The 20,818-nt window shown below is 38.3% G+C and overlaps 1 protein-coding gene across 1 annotated transcript; it reads right to left on the bottom strand.

The window, feature by feature from the left end:
- Positions 1–208: 208 nt before the first annotated feature.
- pparab (peroxisome proliferator-activated receptor alpha b) lies at positions 209–20,812 on the bottom strand. The gene is made up of 7 exons (XM_062993125.1): positions 20,590–20,812; positions 17,720–17,877; positions 13,319–13,457; positions 4,583–4,782; positions 3,988–4,197; positions 3,379–3,622; positions 209–849 (listed from the first exon to the last, which is right to left on the bottom strand). The coding sequence occupies exons 1-7, from the start codon at positions 20,795–20,797 to the stop codon at positions 605–607; spliced, it is 1,404 nt and encodes a 467-aa protein (XP_062849195.1). The 5' UTR covers positions 20,798–20,812; the 3' UTR covers positions 209–604.
- Positions 20,813–20,818: the final 6 nt, after the last annotated feature.

The raw sequence follows: 20,818 nt of genomic DNA, 5'->3' as shown, positions 1-20,818 counted from the left end.
TACGTATTTCCTGCCGAGCCTCCCATAATGGCTAAACTACGAATCATACAACACCACTTCTGCATGTTTCCTATGTACTGTTCACAAAGGTCGCACCAAGTCTGCGTCATTAAATCACACACTTAATTCTGTTAAAAGATATATTGCTGTATCGACAAGTCTGATCTGCAGGCTTTTTACAGTCTCTGGCGACTGATGGAGTTCAGAAAGGTCATTTTCCGTTTAGAAAATGTTATAAATCCTGGGTCCTAAAAGAGGAATTAAACAATAGTGCAGGATGAATAAGGACTATGCTTATTAATAATAATAAAAAAACTATAATACCTGACAGTTATCATCAAAACATTGCTATTCTTTAGTACACCTGGCTCACCATTCCTCTCTGGGCACCACATTCTCTTGTGCATAGTGGTTTATTGGCAGCCCTTCAGAGAGGGACGCAGTGTGGCTTTAACAGGGACAGATTCAGGAGGCCCCTGAGAGTATCTTCGTTTTCCAGACAAGCCCTTAATCATCAGAGAAAGGTCAGGGCTAAACTCGCTCTCATGTTTTCTGGCTCCTTCCTCAACATGTCCTATAGGATTTAGCAGCAGGTGAGTTTCTCTCAGTACATGTCTCTGTAGATCTCCTGGAGTAGAGGATGTAGTGACGTGTCCTCAATTTTCCTTATCTCCTGCACTAACTGGGCATGTTCTGTGACTAGCTGACGCAGATCGGCAAGTTTCTGCAGCAGTTTCGGAAAAAGAAAGGCGTTGTCCGGATGGTTGTTCTGAAGGTGGAGCTGTAGTACGTAGACAATGCTCTCCTGCATCCGCTCGATGTGAGGGACGTTCGTCAAGCCCGGTCGATCTGATGAGCAAAAAGGAAAAGTAGTATATGACTTTTATTAGCACAGTATGCAAAAACATTTGCTATGGTAACACACAACATCAGCCTAAAGACTGGCGGAGATATGAATGGGACTGTGAGTAACAATCATGGGTGCTGTATTACAACCCAGCCTTAAATTAGAAGAGCCAACCTGTATAGGCTGTCTTCACACAGCCTACCTGTAGGTGCCATGACTGACGTTACTGACATGGCATTATGTGCATTTGCACTAAAAGGCAGAACAACACTTTTTGTGCTATGCACCATACCTTATAATCTGATGTCTGCAACAAGTTTAAACATATTTGAAAAGCCATTGGGTCTGTCTGAAAACCTAGTACTCTCTCTACATAGACAGCATTTTCCATCATTCTACACACTCTCGAGAACAAGTCTGTCTAAATTCTTAGACACCTTAAAAGGCTGCCTACTGAAGTGCCTTAATTCTAAGCACTAATCTGACTGAATAATGAAGGAGCATCCAATGCTTTCTTAGCAGTGAATGCAATCACAGCAATCACTGCGGCACAACTTATACGGACGAATAAAGAGTGACGAACAGAGTTATACAAGTGTAATTTATTTGCAAATTCGAGCTTGCTGGGACAATTTAACCATTTTCGGTTCACGGAGGGTGATGTTAGCTGGCATTATAGTGGGTTGTGCCACCTTAGCCCATTGGTTTGAATAGCCTGAGACTAACTGTGTTAGCTTAGTAAGCGAAAACTGCAGGGTTGTAGTCGCCGTGATTGCTGTCTAAGTAGTGCGTCTAAATAATCAATGTCTTATTAGAATCCTCTCTACCTAGGTAGACAGTAGAGAGCAAGGCAGTTCACGAGGTTTTTAGACAGACCCAGTGTGTGTGTAGCATCAATAAGACGGGTCTAAAATTTTGTCCCCAAATCCAGTCACATAATCCAAATTTTTGTTACTCCTACCAACATGTTTTACAGTATTTTTATAGAGCAGCTCAATAATGCTGCTTCTGTATTTCAAAACAAACAATTCTGCACTGTAGCTTTAAATATACTGACACTATCTCTCCATATAGAAATGGACAGTTTAAAAATCTATTCATTTTGTATTATTCCTGATATTATTATTTAGTTTCTGTTTCCCAAATGGCCACCATTAATTAGATAACCAGAGCTCATTATCTGTTTTTCTCCCTGTATTTAATCTCTAGATACATCTGTGTTTCTGGATCATAACACTGTGCTGGTAATGCTTCTATCCATTTCAACTACCCATATTTCCAGATTTAAAGATTAAGATACATTATATAAGATTGGACATGCGTAATTAAAAGATGCCACTTAGGCCTTCAGACAGTTTATTTAGTTGTCTTGTGTATAGATTGTATAGATATTGACTGGGGAATGTTTGATAACAGATTGCATTTTTCTGATTGTTTTGATTATTTCTGTACCTTAGACAAGTATTCAGTATATACACCAATCAGCCATAACATTAAAACCACCTCCTTGTTTCTACACTTACTGTCCATTTTATCAGCTCCACTTACCATATAGAAGCACAATTACTGACTGTAGTCCATCTATTTATCTGCATACCTTTTTAGCTTTCTTTCACCCTGTTCTTCAATGGTCAGAACCCTCACAGGACCACCACAGAGCAGGTATTATTTGGGTGGTGGATCATTCTCAGCACTGCAGTGACACTTACATGGTGGTGGTGTGTTTGTGTGTTGTGCTGGTATGAGTGGATCAGACACAGCAGCGCTGCTGGAGTTTTTAAATACTGTGTCCACTCACCGTCCACTCTATTAGACACTCCTACCTAGTTGGTCCACCTTGTAGATGTAAAGTCAGAGACGATCGCACATCTATTGCTGCTGTTTGAGTTGGTCATCTTCTAGACCTTCATCAGTGGTCACAGGACACTGCTGGCTGGATATTTTTGGTTGGTGGACTATTCTCAGTCCAGCAGGGACAGTAAGGTGTTTAAAAACTCCATCGCTGCTGTGTCTTATCCACTCATACCAGCACAACACACACTAACACACCACCACCATGTCAGTGTCACTGCAGTGCTGAGAATGATCCACCACCCAAATAATACCTGCTCTGTAGTGGTCCTAGGAGAGTCCTGACCATTGAAGGACAGCATGAAAAGGAGCTAACAAAGCATGCAGAGAAATAGATGGACTACAGTCAGTAATTGTAGAGCTACAAAGTGCTTCTATATGGTAGGTGGAGCTGATAAAATAGACAGTGAGTGTAGAAACAAGGAGGTGCTTGTGTTATGGCTGATCGGTGTATAATCATGTTAGATCAACATGAACTCCCCAACTCCTGCTTTTTCACATATTTTTTTTTTTAACTTTCACAACTCTGACTTCTCTAAAAGAACAATGTATGCCTTATAAGGGCTACTACACAGCAAAAAAGCTTTTAAAAAAAATATTTTTTAATGCACAAAAATTCTAATCTTAATAGGCATCATCAAATACAGTTTTGTGTAGTTTAACTTTGCTTGCCATCTTACCTCCACAGCAAATGATGGCAGCCACGAAAAGAGCCAAGTCACTGTCATCCAGTTCCAGAGAATTAAACTTCATGGCAAACTGAAACTTGGGCTCCATCATGTCACTGAATGGTCGTCGCAGGCTCTTGAGGAATTCTCGGGTGATGAAGCCACTGCCATAAGCAACCAGCAGCCCATCTTTATTCATGCAGGAGGCCAGCATGGCAAAGAGTGCCTCATATACACCATACTTCAATAATGTTACCTAAAATAAATAAATAAATACAATAAGGAAGGCTAGGAAGAAGGGAGTAAAAATTAGTGTATTAAAGAAATATATCTTTTTAGTTTAATCTGAAAACAAAACAGGAAAGAAGAGTAATGCAGATACTATTGCACAGTGTTTCACAATATGTATGGCCAAGTCATATAATAGAATTATCTTAGGTCAGCAGGATACATTACAATTCATTCTTCTTTGGTATTTACTAAGAAAATATGTCTGGTAAAAAAATCAAGTTCAAGTTAAATTCAAATCCCAGCTAGTAAGAATCAGTTCTGTAAACTACTCTTTAAAGCACTAGAAATAATTTTACTATTAGTTGGCTGTTTATTATTACTGGTACATACTTGGTCGTTAAGATCCAGGTTAGAAAAACCTGGAACAGACTTGGCAAACTCGGTGAGTTCTGTGACAGTTTCTACAGATGTGCACTGACAGCAGTGGAAGATGCGCACTTCAGCCTCTTTTTCAAGCAGCCCTCCTGCAGTGCTGACCATCTTGGCCACCAGAGTCTGCTCAGCCAGTTGAAGAGTGTCCATGTCATGGATGACAAATGGCTAGGAAACGAGAGTAAGAGCAGAGAAGCCTAAATTTTAATGATAACATTTTAGTTTAAATATACTTTGCACCTTACAAAGTGGCTCCTAGTAGATAAATTGGTTGTTTAAAAAACATAGATTTGGATGTATTGAATCAAGCAAACGTTTGTGTAGCACTAACAACGTTAAAAACTACACCTGCATTTAGCAGACGCCTTTATCTAAAGCGACTTACAACTGTGGCTAAATAAAACTCAAGCAATTGATGATTAAGTGCCTTGCTCAAGGGTCCAACAGTGGCAAATTGGCAGTGGTGGGGCTTGAACTGGCAACTTCTGATATCATTACCTTAACCACTAAGCTACCACTGCCCTAAAGAAATAAAGAAGGAGGATAATCTTACTGGTGTGTTTGTTTTTCCTGTCAGGATGGTCCGTGCTTTGGATTTGTTCATGCTGAAGTTCTTCAGATAAGCCTCATAGATTTGCTTGGCAAGGGTTTTCTGGTCAGCTTGTCGAGAATCCTCCACCTCTTTCTCTCCTGTAAGAATCTCTGCTTTCAGCTTCAGCTTTTCAGACTGAGGCATCCGGCCAAAGCGGATAGCTGTATGTAAAAGAAAAAAGAAGAAAAAAAAACATTGTTTATATAACTCTCTGTCTGTCTGTCTGTCTGTCTGTCTGTCTGTCTGTCTGTCTGTCTGTCTATCATCTATCTATATATCTATATACACATACTGTATTTCTTTTTTCCTTTTTTTTCTGAGTACATATATTGCTCCGTAAATATTTTATTTGATGCAAAATGGATTGGATGTGACACTGCACATTAAAGTTAAGAGGGTATGTAATTGTAAATCAAAACATAACGCAGTTGTATTCTCGTATTTAAAAACAGTACAAAGACATGCTATTTTCTTATCAAACTGAAGCCTGGAACATTACTACAAAGTTTATATAGGGGCAATGTTAAGTAAAATTACTGGGTATGAAAGGTAGATTAAGGCAATTAGTTAGGTATTTCACTCTCTTCAATGCATACCATTATCAAACGATTCACAGAATAAAAAAAATAATTAATTCGTGCGTAAAGGCCAGCAAATCACCACTGAATGTCTGTGACCCGCGATCAATTAAGATGACTGGATCATTTTGTGACAGATATGACCACAAGGACTCGAAAACACAATACAATTGGTAAATGCAAATTAAGAATGTATTTTGTATAGCGGTAGCCATATGTCAATTAAATCCAGACACATGTTGAACTTAAGCTTAGTTAAAATAAACTAAAGTACAGTGAAATGTGTTTTGTCAAGCTTTTAAGTTGTGGAACTTAACGATAAGTTAAGTTGGAAAGTTGGAAACGATAAACCAAAGAACAGAAGGACCATCCAAAAGTGTCATAGTATGGGGTAACTTGCAAATATGCTTTATTACTGTCAAGGTCTTCCTCAGAGAAGTCCTTGCTAATTTCAACATAACGGCAAGCCTCATTCTGCATGTATTACAACAGCATGGCTGTAATTAGAGATTGTGAATGCTAGTCCAAACCTGTTTCTTTTCAATAACTGGGGTCGTTTGTCCTTAAACAATTGTTGATTCTAGTTATGGCGAAAACACAAATTTGGAATAAGTTAGTATTCAAAAAGGTAAAGCATTGAAAATTACGTTTTTGCATTGTTTTTAATTTACAAGCACAAATCAGAAAACATTGACAGTATAAAAAATGACAAAAACAACAACCTTCTACTGTTGCACCCTTTAAGACATGTATGCAGGAAGAATACAACAAAATAACACCTAAAACTCTCTTCTTTGGGTATCCTCTGTGCCAAAACATCTTTTAAGTACTGTCAGAACAAAATAGCAACACTACAAAGTGATAAATGTACCATACCAACTTTTTTTTTGCCATGTGTTGCAGATTTGAAATGCAGGAATAGATGTATATTAACAAAAAAAATTAAGTTGACCATACAAAACATAAAAAACTAAATCAAAAGTAAATGTAAAAAACACTGCAGGTTTTTATTTGCACTTTCCCCACTATTCCAACTTTTTTGATTTGGGGTTGTAATATGGGTCAAAGACGATGAAATGACTGCACTCCGTTTTTATTTGCAATGTGAATTTTACATACTTTCCCCAACTTCCTTCTTTCAATTTGTATGTGAAGCTCAAAGGTCAGGTGTAACGATTAATAAGATTAGAAATGTGGGTTTTCAGGGTGCACTGTGCCGGAAAGACACACACAGCCTGACTCTGCTAATGTGTTAATGTGGACTATGCCCTGATTAAAAGACATTTCAGAAAATGCTCAAAGAGTGGACATGCTGCAAAAGTCAAACCAGGAGAACAACATCTAATGCAACAAAAGTAAAAAAAAACATAAGAGCAAAGAACCTGCAACAATATTTTAAACATTTCCACAACATTTCTGTTCATGTGTTTAAAAAAGCAAACACTGAACAAAAATGGTTATTGATTGCAGATAGAATATTATTGTTTTTCAAGAAACATTGCTGCACTTTTTTGGTTTGCAAAATATCACCTAAATGTTGTACAGTGCCCTTAAAACAATATTCGAAGAAAAGATAAGACAAATATAAGATAAGATTTTTTTCATTTGGAAAAACTGCACAAGCATCAAAAAATAACTTTAAAGCATGGTGGAGGGAGCAACATGGTTTGGGACTGCCTTTTTGTCTTTGGGTCTGTACAGCTTGCTATCACATAAATAACAAAATTCAAACTGGATGAGAAAAATCAGAAACTGGTCTATAACCTGGAGTTTAAATAAAATTGGCTGATTATATAGGACAATGACTTTAACAAGAAAAACTTCATGCCCCCAGGTGGCGCAGCGGGATATTCCGCTAGCACACCGGCGCCGAGATTTTGAACTCCTCGATTCGAAACTCGGCACTGCCACCAGTCGACCGGGTTCCATCTGGCGGGCATAATTGGCAGTGCCTGCAGCAGATACTGATTGGCTACCGTATTTGCTAGGGTGGGACGACCGGACTATGTGTGGGTGGGATCTTCATTCGCTGTGTAAGAGAAGAGACACCTGTGTAAAATGCAAGGAAGTCTTGGAAGAGGCATGAGCAGTGACATGCTCTCCTCGGATGCAATCGGGTATCCCTCGGCAGCGGAAGACAAATTGACTGCACTAAATCAGGAGAAAAATGGGGAGAAAATGCATAAAAAAAGAAAAACTTCTTTGAATTTTTTTTCTTTTTTTTTTAAAAACAAATCTGAAGCCAGTCCATTACTCACTTGCCACACTAAGGCATGACTGAAAAGGGCTGTTAATGCAGGGAATCAAGTCCAATCAACAGCCACAAAAAATGTTACAGCTTTGGAAGGATGTTTATCCAGCTATCAAATTAATTAAACCATAAAAATGATCAAATAAAAAAATTCTAGCATGGACTGTAAATAATTAATCCTTGTTTTTCATGAACGTTTTTGCAACTGTAACTACAACTGAAGACCAGACTGCAGCACTGCTGAGGACATTAAACGTTTGACTTTTGCTTCAGACATACAAACGGCCAACAGAGTGACATGAAAATGCCCGAATTCTATTGGGAATATCCTCTGGGCTTTGTAGATGTTAATCAGACTTCTGGGAAAGGGATTACAAGTTTAAACACACTGTTTGCAAATCTTAAGAAAGCTCGACATGTCTGGTGTACTGGTATTCAACCCTAAGGAGTTGTGTAAGTACAACCGCACGCTAGATCCTGTCCAGAGAGGGAAAACACAACGCATGTTATCATCTGACAAGTGCATAGTGACCCGGCATTTGAATGATTTCGGAATCACTTGATAAGAAACGGCAGCTTAGTGACCAGCCCATTCACGTCATTCATCATCTGATGTTACCCAAGTCCATAAATCAACTCAACAGCCAAATGTCCAGTGACCTGCTTATGTTGCTTGTGATGAACATTTCAACTTAGTGCCATCACACATCACACACACACACACACACACACACACACACACACACACACACACATTAATGTCACAACCTGTAATCTGTTTGACTTCTCTTAGTACAACGAGATAAAAATATCTATGGAACAAGTTGAACCTAAATTGTTATAACACAAAACAAGTCATTGTTGATTAAAGTAAGCCTAGGAAAACAGCGTCTGGAAACCACAGGTCCGGTCTGGCCTGTTTACAAGCACATTAGATCGCGACATGCTTCTGAACCTCACTTTACCAGTCTTTATTGCTCACAAATAAAAAAAATTTGCATAAATTTCATTTTAAATGTCTTCAGTTTTAATACATAATGACTGACATGATTTAATACATTATGACTGAGATCCGGTTGGCCGGACTGGTGTCTACACAGACATGATTTGCAATGTCTGAAAAGAGAATGGCTGAAGCCTGATGGACTGATGTTCTGTGTACCTACCTTGCGCATTGTGATTCCTGGTGGAGTTGGGCCTGCCACAGGACAGTGGTAGCCTAGTTGGTAGAGCTTTGTGTTATCAATTAAAAGGTTGAAAGTTGAATCCCAGCCCTGCACTGTTAGGCCTATGAGCAAGGCCCTTAACCCTCTCTACTCCAGAGGCGCTGTACAATGGCTGACTCTGCACTCTGACCCCAGCTTCCAAAAGCGATGGGATATGTGAAAAAAGAATTTCGTTGTACTGTATACGGTATATGTACACTGATCAGCCATAACATCAAAACCACCTCCTTGTTTCTACACTCACTGTCCATTCTATCAGCTGAAAAATTCTGAGACTGCAGTAGGCATTAAAAGTGGCATTTTGTGTTGAATTTGGAAAAAACCACTTGTTATATTAGTTGTTCTTGTTTGGTTTATTGCAAACAGCTGAAAGTACATTTTGCTAATAAATTTAATTTGCAATGGGGGTTGAATAATTTTGATTGCCATTGTAAATCATTTAGTGCTGTGAAAGAGGACAGGGCTTTAGTTTATGAAGTAGAATCAGCAGATGTGTCAGATGCAGCTCAGCATAAGCACATTTGCTAATCTGTCTCTTGAGAGGATGAGACTTTGGTCAGTCTAGCCTTTAATAAATTGGAACTAAATGATTTTACAGACACTGAGTTGCTGTAGAACCGTAGCAGGTACATTTAGTAGCATAATACACAAAATCAGATCACAGTAAAGCATCTATCTTGACATTTGTATGTTAGGCCTAGTTTTTAAAATAATTATCTTACAAGGTTTTAGGAATTCACATTCTACAGCATGCATCTCCGCTTGGAAATCTAACATTCTAGTCACACTGGTATAAGTGGTTTATCCACATGCAGTCTACAAAGAAAGCTGATTAGGCTACACACCTTATCAGCTTAAACATAGAAGAGAGGCAGAATGACACTACAGTGCAGGTGTAGTTTTAGTCCAGCAGCCAGTAAATCTAAGTGCTACTTGTATTAAAAAAAAAAAATCAGTTTAATCAGTGGAGGGTTCAAAGATCTGCAAATATATACCAATTTTAGATTTGAATACAATTCCCTGATTTTTTTGCCTTCTTTCGACTGATCCCATATTTACAAGATCCCAATAGCTAGGCTGTTCAGCCACTCACCCTTCCTCCCTAAATAAGCAAGAGTAAACATGCACCAAATATATCAAAAAAGCCCAACCACACTAAATAAGAATTAATAAAAAATACTATCGATGTGTATTTTATGTCTAATAAACTTTATATAAACTTTATAGAATATTTAAATTACAGCATTCCACAATAAGCAAATGAATTGTTAATAGGTGAAGGAATCATGATTGGGTATGAAAGAAGGATTCACCAAAGGATCAGTCTTTACAAGCAACAATGGGTCGTGGCTCACCACTTTAAACTTTAGGAGAGAATTGCTAGTTTTTCAAGGTACTGGTAAAGGTACTGGACTAGTAATCAGAAGGTCGCTGGTTCAAGCCCCACCACTGCCAGGTTGCTGCTGTTGGGCCCTTGAGCAAGGACCTTAACCCTCAATTGCTCAGACTGCATACTGTAACTGTAATGTACAGGAGTTGGACAAAATAACTGAAACACCTGGTTTTAGACCACAATAATTTATTAGTATGGTGTAGGGCCTCCTTTTGCGGCCAATACAGCGTCAATTCGTCTTGGAAATGACATATACAAGTCCTGCACAGTGGTCAGAGGGATTTTAAGCCATTCTTTTTGCAGGATAGTGGCCAGGTCACTACGTGATGCTGGTGGAGGAAAACGTTTCCTGACTCGCTTCTCCAAAACACCCCAAAGTGGCTCAATAATATTTAGATCTGGTGACTGTGCAGGCCATGGGAGATGTTCAACTTCACTTTCATGTTCATCAAACCAATCTTTCACCAGTCTTGCTGTGTGTATTGGTGCATTGTCATCCTGATACACGGCACCGCCATTGGATGCACATGGTCCTCCAGAATGGTTCGGTAGTCCCTGGCAGTGACGAGCCCATCTAGCACAAGTATTGGGCCAAGGGAATGCCATGATATGGCAGCCCAAACCATCACTGATCCACCCCCATGCTTCACTCTGGGCATGCAACAGTCTGGGTGGTACGCTTCTTTGGGGCTTCTCCACACCGTAACTCTCCCGGATGTGGGGAAAACAGTAAAGGTGGACTCATCAGAGAACAATACATGTTTCACATTGTCCACAGCCCAAGATTTGCGCTCCTTGCACCATTGAAACCGACGTTTGGCATTGGCACGAGTGACCAAAGGTTTGGCTATAGCAGCCCGGCCGTGTATATTGACCCTGTGGAGCTCCCGACGGACAGTTCTGGTGGAAACAGGAGAGTCGAGGTGCACATTTAATTCTGCCGTGATTTGGGCAGCCGTGGTTTTATGTTTTTTGGATACAATCCGGGTTAGCACCCGAACATCCCTTTCAGACAGCTTCCTCTTGCGTCCACAGTTAATCCTGTTGGATGTGGTTTGTCCTTCTTGGTGGTATGCTGACATTACCCTGGATACCGTGGCTCTTGATACATCACAAAGACTTGCTGTCTTGGTCACAGATGCGCCAGCAAGACGTGCACCAACAATTTGTCCTCTTTTGAACTCTGGTATGTCACCCATAATGTTGTGTGCATTGCAATATTTTGAGCAAAACTGTGCTTTTACCCTGCTAATTGAACCTTCACACTCTGCTCTTACTGTTGCAATGTGCAATTAATGAAGATTGGCCACCAGACTGGTCCAATTTAGCCATGAAACCTCCCACACTAAAATGACAGGTGTTTCAGTTATTTAGTCCAACCCCTGTAAGTCGCTTTGGATAAAGGTGTCGGCTACATGCATGTAAATGTAAATCTCAGTCCATGCAAGGCAATGTCCCAATATTTCTGGAAATGTTTTTTGATCTAACTTTATCATTGATATGCCCTGATATGTATAATGCAAATTATCAGTGCATTTCTATCCACATTTACATCCACTGGGCGATAGAGGACGAAGCCTTGTGATGGATTAGAGGATGGATTAGCCCCGTCCAGGGTATTCCTGCCTTGCGTCCAGTGTTTCCTGGTGGAACCTGACCCATACCAGGATAAAGCAGTGGATGAAAATGAAATAAAATAAAAATGCACAAAAGATTTGGACAAAATCTGTATCAGTAAAGGAATTTAATTTAAGTTTTTTCTAATAGACTATGAATTTAACTGTTCACAAGTTTTGACCACCAAACTTCTTATAATCTTAACTGTACTTGTATTTTAAATTGTATTCAATCACTTAGCCACAGAGTCCTTCCTAAACCTCACCCAGCTGGCAACTTGACCCAACACCTGTTTCCAGAACCCTCGCAACCTGTTTTGACATTGTTCCATGAGGTCACTTGGTCTCCACTCACCCCTGCTATTTTAAGTATGGCAGCATCAAAGCGCAGAACAGCCAGGGTTAAGGATCAGCATGCCAGGCTACAAGTGTACTTAAAAAAGGTGCACAGCAAGCATTTTTGGTCATGAACTTTAAACAGACGTGATTTGAAGCATGCGTCCTCTAACCGCAGAGCATGTGAACAAAGCAAGGTACCGCTGAGAATTTTCACCTACATAGATCTATTTCACTGTCAATCATTTTTTAAAGTGTTTTTTTGTTATATACTATGGCCAAAATTATGTGGACCATAAGCTTGTTGGACCATGTGCATTAATATAGCTAGCATTAATATATGCAAGTTCAGGGTGTTTCCTACCTTTCGCTCAATGAACCAGATCCACCGCGACCCTGACCAGAATAAGGCGAAGGTTAAACAGACGATGAATGAATGAATGGGTGTAACTATTATTCACCATATTACTGGTATAAATAGAACTAGGCGTACTGTCGCCTCACAGCAAGAAGGTCCTGGGTTCGATCCCCAGGTGGGGCGGCACGGGTCCTTTCTGTGTGGACTTTGCATGTTCTCCCCGTGTCTGCGTGGATTTCCTTCGGGAGCCCCGGTTCCCTCCCACAGTCCAAAAACATGCAGGTTAATTGGAGACACTGAATTGCCCTATAGGTGAATGGGTATGTGTGTGTGTATGTGTGTCTGCCCTGCGATGGACTGGCGCCCCATCCAGGGTGTTACTTTGTGCCTTGCGCCCATTGAAAAGCTGGGATAGGCTCCAGCACCCCCCAGCAACCCTAATTGGATAAGCGGTTAGGAAAGTGAATGAGTGAGAACTAGACGTATGCTTTTAAAAGGCTAAATGTAGATCATTGTTTCATAGAAATCAAATCAAATGTTACAGGCTTCTTAAATTATAGGTAGGCACCCAAAAAAAAGGTATGTAAAAAAAGTTATTAGAAGAAACCATGCTTGGCTTAATTTGTCGATGCCATGACGAACATATCCATTCAACTAAAAATAATCCTCCTTGAAAGTTGTTTACATAGTTTTTTAATGTAAGAGCATAAACACAGTTGTCACTTAATATGAAGGTAGCAGGAAGGATAAAGAAAAGTCACCTCACTCACTGAAGAACACATGAACCCAACATGTAGAGTAGCCAGGAATTACAATTAGAATCAGCTATTTAATTCATGAGTTGCCAGCCAAACCCAATCAAGCTGTATGTTGCATATATAATTATTAAACTATGTTTGTGGGTGTGCATTTGTGTACGTGTGTTCTCATAACACTCACCATTGTGAGACATGCCGACGGCTAGACACTTCTGAAAGCGACAGTACTGACACTTGTTTCGGTTCTTCTTTAGAATTTTGCAGTGGCGTTCACACTTGTCATATTCTAGCTTGAGGCGGATGGTGCGTCTGAAGAAGCCCTAAAGATAGCAGAAGTTCCCAAAAATTACACAGTGCAAAGTAAATCTGAATTACACAGGTAAGTAAATACATGTACATCACAATGGTGTTGGGCTTTCTATTATTCTTTTTTTTCTGACATCTACCCCCCCAAAAAAAAAAAAAAAACTTTTTGAGGTGATTTTTTATTGTATAATACCATTACATCTAGTTATTTATTTTACATATAACAACTATTGCATATCTAAGTGCAATAATCACCAACTTTAATCAATAATGTTAAATGACATTGTAGAACTTTATGCACCTTCAAATTAAAATATTAACTATGTTAACTAATTAACCATAATTAACTAATCAAACTGGGTATGTTCTAAACTTGTTTTATCAATGGTTTAAATCCAGCACAAACTAGCAAATGAATCACCAAGGGTTAAGATGAACTAAACAGAATATTTTGCCAAGCTGCCTTGATTGATTTGATTGGCCATTGGAAAGAACTTGCTACTCTTAAGCACAGATTGACAAGCCACTATTTATCATATCGACTTACTGATGTTGGGTTTTGTATAACACTTCCTATGTGATTTAACCAACCACACTAAAGATTGAGAGATGTATGGACTTTTAATTATACTGATTTTCAATGACATATCTGAACTGAATTGCACCATGTTTATATTTAATGACTTTAAAAGTCATTTTAGGACCGGGTATGAATCCTTTTTAATTATTTAATGTATAATGTTTGTTTGCAAATCATCTAAAATACTAATACTAAAAATCCATATTTAAATACAATATGAAATGCCACCACCCAAAAAACAAACCTTTGTAAGGTTTGAAATAAGTATAAAAAAAATAAAATACAATACAGCATTGAGCTTTTAATAATGCTGCAATCATTTCAAGAAAACCTAAAGCTTCAAGTCAGAATTTTCAACCTTAAAACACCTGTTTGTGCAATCTCTGTGTTCCAGTCATAATTTTTAAATCCCATTCTTAACAAACCTGAAACCCTTTTACTTGCACAATCTGGACAAACAGTTGGTTATCAATAACCAACAGCAGCAGTGTGGACACTCAAAGGGAGGCTGGCAGGCAGATGAGGGCCATTAAACAAAAATTGCTTCATTCTGATTTAGCCACTCTGTCCCATGACATTTCCAAAGTTGCGAAAAAGAGAATATGCTGCAGGCATAACATCCACAGGGAACTGTAAAACAGTAAGTGTGTATGTGTGTGTGTGTGTGTGTGTGCGTGTGTGTTTGCAGTGTAAGGTTAGGCTAAGGACAAAGAGACTGGGGGTGTAAGTCCAGAAGAGAGACAGCATGCATGTGTTCATCCTGGCCTAATCGGGGGCTTTAGACATGACTGTCCAGCTGAAGGTGAAGGATGGTGTATGTAAAGGTCTTTGTGCATGGGGGAATGTGCATGAGCTTATTTGTTACACAGCATAAACTTTCATGACTAGAATAAACTAGAATGGTTTATACAGTCTGGGCACACTATAGGAATACGCTTATGTAATATCTAACTATTAAAATATTAAGTTCAGTTAAAAATCCTAAATGTTTTATCGTGGAAATCATTTGTAATTGCTTTGCATAACTATATGACCACCAATAAACACAGGGCAAATTTACAATACCAGGTGTACCTTATACAACCCCTGGCAAAAATTATGAAATCACCACTCTTGAAAGATGTTCTGTCAATTGTTTAATATTGTAGAAAAAAAATAAATCACAGACATGCCACAAAACTATCATTTTTCAAAATGTCAACCTTCTGGCATTAAGAAACAATAAAAAAAAGAAACAAATATAATAGTTGTGGTCAGTCACAATTGCTTTTTTTTAGATCAAGTAGAGGAAAAAAATATGGAATCACTCAAATCTGAGGAAAAAATTATGGAATCACTCTGTAATTTGCAGTTTAAAAACAAAACATCTGCAGCAGATTAGATTTGCTAATTATTCTTCAGTTTAAAAAGAGTGCTTACACCTCGGAGAGCTGTTGCACAAAGCAGATTGTCATGAATCATGGTTCCAACACAAGATATGTCAGTTGAAACAAATGAGAGGATTATAAAACTCCTTCAAGAAGATAAATCATTGTGGAATGTCGCAAAAGATGTTGGTTGTTCCCAGTAAGCTGTGTTTAAAATCTGGACCAAGTACAAACAAAATGGGAAGGTTGTAAAAGGAAAGCATACTGGTAGACCAAGTAAGACATCAAAGCATCAAGATAGAAAACTTAAAGCAATATGTCTTGAAAACAGAAAATGCACAATAAAACAAATGAGAAACAAGTGGCCGGAAAGTGGAGTCAATGTCTGTGACTGAACTGTAAGAAATCACCTAAAAGAAATGGGATTTACATACAGAAAAGCCAAACAAAAGCCATCATTAACACCTAAAAAGAAAAGAACAAGGTTAAAGTAGGCTAAAGAAAAGCAATCGTGGACTGTGGGTGACTGGATAAAAGTGATCTTCAGTGATGAATCGCGAATCTGCATTGGGCAAGGTGATGATGCTGGAACTTTTGTTTGGTGTCTGTAAAATGAAATTTATGAAGATAACTGCCTAAAGAAAACATGTTAATTTCCACAGTTGTTGATGATATGGGCCTGCATGTCGGGTAAAGGCACAGGGGAGATGGTCTTCAATAAATGCCAAAGTCCACATTGAAATTTTGGACGCTTTTCTTATTCCATCAGTTGAAAGGATGTTTGGTGATGATTACTTAATTTTTCAAGATGATAATGCATCTTGCCATAGGGCAAAGGACGTGAAAACTTTCCTTCAAGAAAACATATAATGTCAATGGCATGGCCTGCAAATAGTCCGGATCTCAATCCATTTGAAAATCTCTGGTGGAAATTGAAGAAAATGGTCAATGACAAGGTTCCAACCTGCAAAGCTGATCTGGCAACAGCAATAAGAGACAGTTGAAGGCAGATTGATGAAGAATATTGTTTGTCATTAGTTAACTCCATGCCTCAGAGAGTTTAAACCATTATAAAAGCCAGAGGTGGTGCAACAAAGTAATAATGGTGCAGTGTTTTCTAATGATTCCATAATTTTTTCCTCAGATTTGAGTGATTCCATATTTTTTTCCTCTACTTGATCTAAAAAAAAAGCAATTGTGACTGACCACAACTATTATATTTGTTTCTTTTTTTATTGTTTCTTAATGCCAGAGGGTTGACAGTTTGAGAAATGATAGTTTTGTGGCATGTCTGTGATTTATTTTTTTTCTACAAAATTAAACAATTGAAAGAACATCTTCCAAGAGTGGTGATTCCATAATTTTTGCCAGGGGTTGTAATATGCAATCTGTTGTAAAATTCAAAATTTGTGTTTAGATATTTAACGTTTTTTATTTGCGTAGCATTAAAGTGCCTCACGTTTACTGGTTAATTTGCACTACGAGGTGGTTCTAGTGTAACCAAGCATCTTTAAAAATTGCTAAGTTTAGAAGAAAGAAAGACGTATATAGACAATCTATCGGGAGCATAATACTTTACTGGCTTATTCTTTTAAGGTGCAGCACAAACTACAGAGAGGTGATCACGTGTGTAGAGAAGCACACTTTTGTTTTGATTATGGAATTCCCAAAGGGACAAAATGCACTCAATACGTAAACACATACATCAAACATTGTCAGCACACTACGCCAAATGTCCAAAATGTCCAAAATGTCAAAAGCAGCAAAAAAACACAACTCAGATAACTGAGTTTGAAAAACTCACAACAATTTCTTTTGATGCAGAGGGGGGTATGTTAAAACACGGACGAGTATTTTCCGTCTTTGAGACAGAACACAAAGCCTTGCACCATCGCTGGATGTTCTATGTTTACATTTAACTATTAAGGTACACTGTACTGTGTATTGTAGCTTCCATTTATTCTACCATTCAATGTATAAGTGTTATTTAATGACTGCCATGAAATGTGGCACTTTTCTTTAAAATTCTGTGAAATATTTGATTTTTGAAAAAAGAGGTCCATGAAATTAAGCGCATTTTTCTGTGAGTTTAGTAGGGCCCCCAACTATAAGTGTACATTGAGCTTTGGAAATTAACTACCTCTTCTTGATCGTATACTTGTCTAAGAAAGACTACTATATACAGAGATTCATATGCTGTAGTCAGCCTGCTTGAGTTGTAAACAGAACACATTTGCAGTAATCATAGCTGTCATTTAATTTAGGTGTGATGCAATGCAGAGTGAACCCATGGCTCTTTGGCACTTAACATGAAAGATGAGAGGCTTACCTTGCAGCCCTCACAGGCGTGGACGCCGTAGTGATACCCTGAGGCTCGATCTGCACACACTCGACATTCCAGGTTCAGCGAGGCAGAGGTGAACTCTTCCTGACTTGCCACAGCCCCACCTACACCTGAAGATGGACTGGATGCCGGGGTCAGAGAATCTGTTGACACACACATACACAAATATAAGCATATTTATATTAGCTCATATGTTACAGCAGTCAGGATGATACATTTATACAATGTGCAGTGATGTTCCTCTTCAGTTATCAAAAAACAAGCCAAAAACATGTTTACATGTTTAAAAATCAACACATTCAAATGATTTACTTACTCATTCGCCCTAATTTAATTGCTCTGTTGTTTACACACTTTGCTCCTTGGTATAATGTTCACATTTTAATCTTCACATTAAGATTAGGAGAGGTTCACATTAATTGGTCTTGTGCTATTTACATACAAACCCCATTTCAAACAGTTAGGACACTGTGCGCTGTGGTCAGATGAGCCAACGTTTCAGCTTGTTTACAAGATGTTCTACATGCCAAATATGAAACAGACCATCCTGTTATGAACAAATTGTGCAAAATCCAACATCTGTCATGGTATGGTGGTGCTTTAACGCCCATGGCATGAGTGATTTGCATATGTGTGAATGTACCACTGATGTAGAGTAGATGATTTATTGGGATTTTAGACAGATGAGTGCTGTCATCTAGGCAAAGTCTTTTTCCAGGAAGTCCTTGTTTATTTTTCGCAAAACCATGCCAGGTCTCATTCTGCACATCCTACAACAGTATGGCTTCATAAATACAGAGTGTAAGTGCTTGACTGGCCTGCCAGTATGGTGCATCATAAAGTAGAAAATCAGATACCAATGACCATGGACTGTTGAGCAGTTTTATGTTGTATCATACAAAATAGGTAAAATTCTACTTGCAAAACTGCAAGAAAATAATAATCTGCAAGAAAATGCATGTGTCCTCCACATTAAAGAGTGTAATTACTAAGAAAGGTTCAATCCGACATATTGTCAGAACAGAAATCTGATTGGTAACAATGAAACAAGAAAAATAGCTTTTTAGTTAACTAACACATATTAGTTACATAAGCTTATTTGTACAATCCTAGTGCTTTTAATGACTAAAAATAACTGAAGACTGTTGCCACAACAGTGCTTCACATGAAGCAATGGTTTTGGTTAGTCTGAGTTTTCGAAAGTGAAGGTGACATTTACAAGGTAAAAACAATGACCACCAAAACACAATTAATATATTTTTGTTGGATTTGTGTTTTTAAGTTGAATAAACGTGCAATGATAAACATCTGAAATATCTGACAAGAAAGCTTTATAAATCAATTTTGCACATATAAGAAATGTATAAAGTATTCAGAACCCTTGACATTTTGTGCACTTTGTTGTGTATGTAAATCTGTAATTTTGTATTCCCAAAAATATTCAGACTCTCGTCTGTGACACTCCAAACTGCGGTCCATGGTCTTTAGTGTTTAAAGGGGAAAAAAGCTTGACACAGCCTTAAACCATGCTAATGACACTAACAAACCTCCATGCCATGACATGCTGGCTTTTAAACTTGGAACATGTGAGGGTCATTCTACTAAAGCCTGGAAAACACAACTCCTATTGTTTCCAAAAAATAATTTAAAAACTAGACCACAGAACAAGTTTCAGTTTGCATCAGTCCATGTCAGATAAGCTTTAGCAAACTTTTTGGATGTTGTAGAGTATGACTCATTATCATATTATTCTATCTAAGACGTCTATGATAAGTTGTTTCTACTAATAAGACGTTTACTGAAATATTCCCGAGCCCATGAGCTTGTATTCATTACAGAAGCATGTTAGTTTTTATGCAGTTTTCAGCCTTGCCCTGCACACAGATTTTTCTGGACTCTGGAATCTTTTATTAACACTGTGGGCTGTAGATGGTGACAATTCATATATACCTAACAATCATGTGAAAAGACATGTTGCATCTACTCTACTCAACTCGTGCATTTTTAAGTGGAGAATATCTACTGGTTTCATGCTTCTTCTACTTCTTAATCTTACATTGCCCCAATCCCTAAGGAATGTGCTGTAGACATAAATTAGAAACAAGCGTATATTTACAAAAATGAATAGGCTGATAGGGTAAAACATTAATAGTTTTAATGTTTTAATTAAATACAAGGAAAAAGGCACCTCACATATCACTGCTTTTTGGATATGACTGCACTATACTCACTACCCCAACTTTTTCAAAATTAGAGTTAAAAAACTAAGACAGGACAGATCTTTAACATTTGTACAATTATGACCTTGCTCGAGAGCCCAACAGTTGAATTTCAACGGTGCTGGGACTGAATTATTAACCATCTAATCAACAACCAAGTACCATTAATAAGGCCTACTATAAGCCTTAATGCAAACAACAAGGATGGGAAACATATATTAGACAAAAAAACCATTTTAAACCTAATCCAATGCATTAGTGTATTTTATTTCTGTTGCTTTAAGTCTCCGTGTGTTTTCCAGAAGTTTCCTGTCTCTGTGTTTGTTCTGCAGTGTACAAAAATACACAGTAAACACCCAATAGCACCATTAAGTTTGAATCCCAAATCCCAGCAGTAGTGGGATAGCATATTTTAATGCTGGCCCCCATGTTTTTTCTTTTCAATAAATGTCTTTTACATGTAGTAACAGTGGAGGCCAGGGTTATTAAAAAAGTATTACAAGAAAAATATCATGGCAATTGAAAGAGGTGCCCAACCTATTGTATGTATGATAGCAAAATATATTAAGCTATAATACTAACACAAGATCAAATAATTAATTTTAATTTAAATCAGAATAATTATCAGGCTCCTACCCGGCACAATGCTCTCGGAGCTGGAGCACATGCTGGATGAGGGGTGGTACTGAGGGACGTCCAGGTTGCTGAGTGCCTCTTCATGAATAGACTGCGAGATGTCCTGCAGGTCCCCCACACCTCCCATAAAGTCTTTGCAGAGCGGGCTGTCCAGCACAGAGTCCTCCAGCGGAGATGGAGGGCTGTATGGGCTATCCATGTCTACCATGTTGATGGTGGACAGGGCCTG

This window comes from Trichomycterus rosablanca, chromosome 1 (assembly GCF_030014385.1).
Source record: "Trichomycterus rosablanca isolate fTriRos1 chromosome 1, fTriRos1.hap1, whole genome shotgun sequence".
Classification (NCBI taxonomy): domain Eukaryota; kingdom Metazoa; phylum Chordata; class Actinopteri; order Siluriformes; family Trichomycteridae; genus Trichomycterus; species Trichomycterus rosablanca.
The sequence above is the reverse complement of the archived record's forward strand: the minus strand, read 5'-3'. Positions and strand labels throughout refer to the sequence as shown.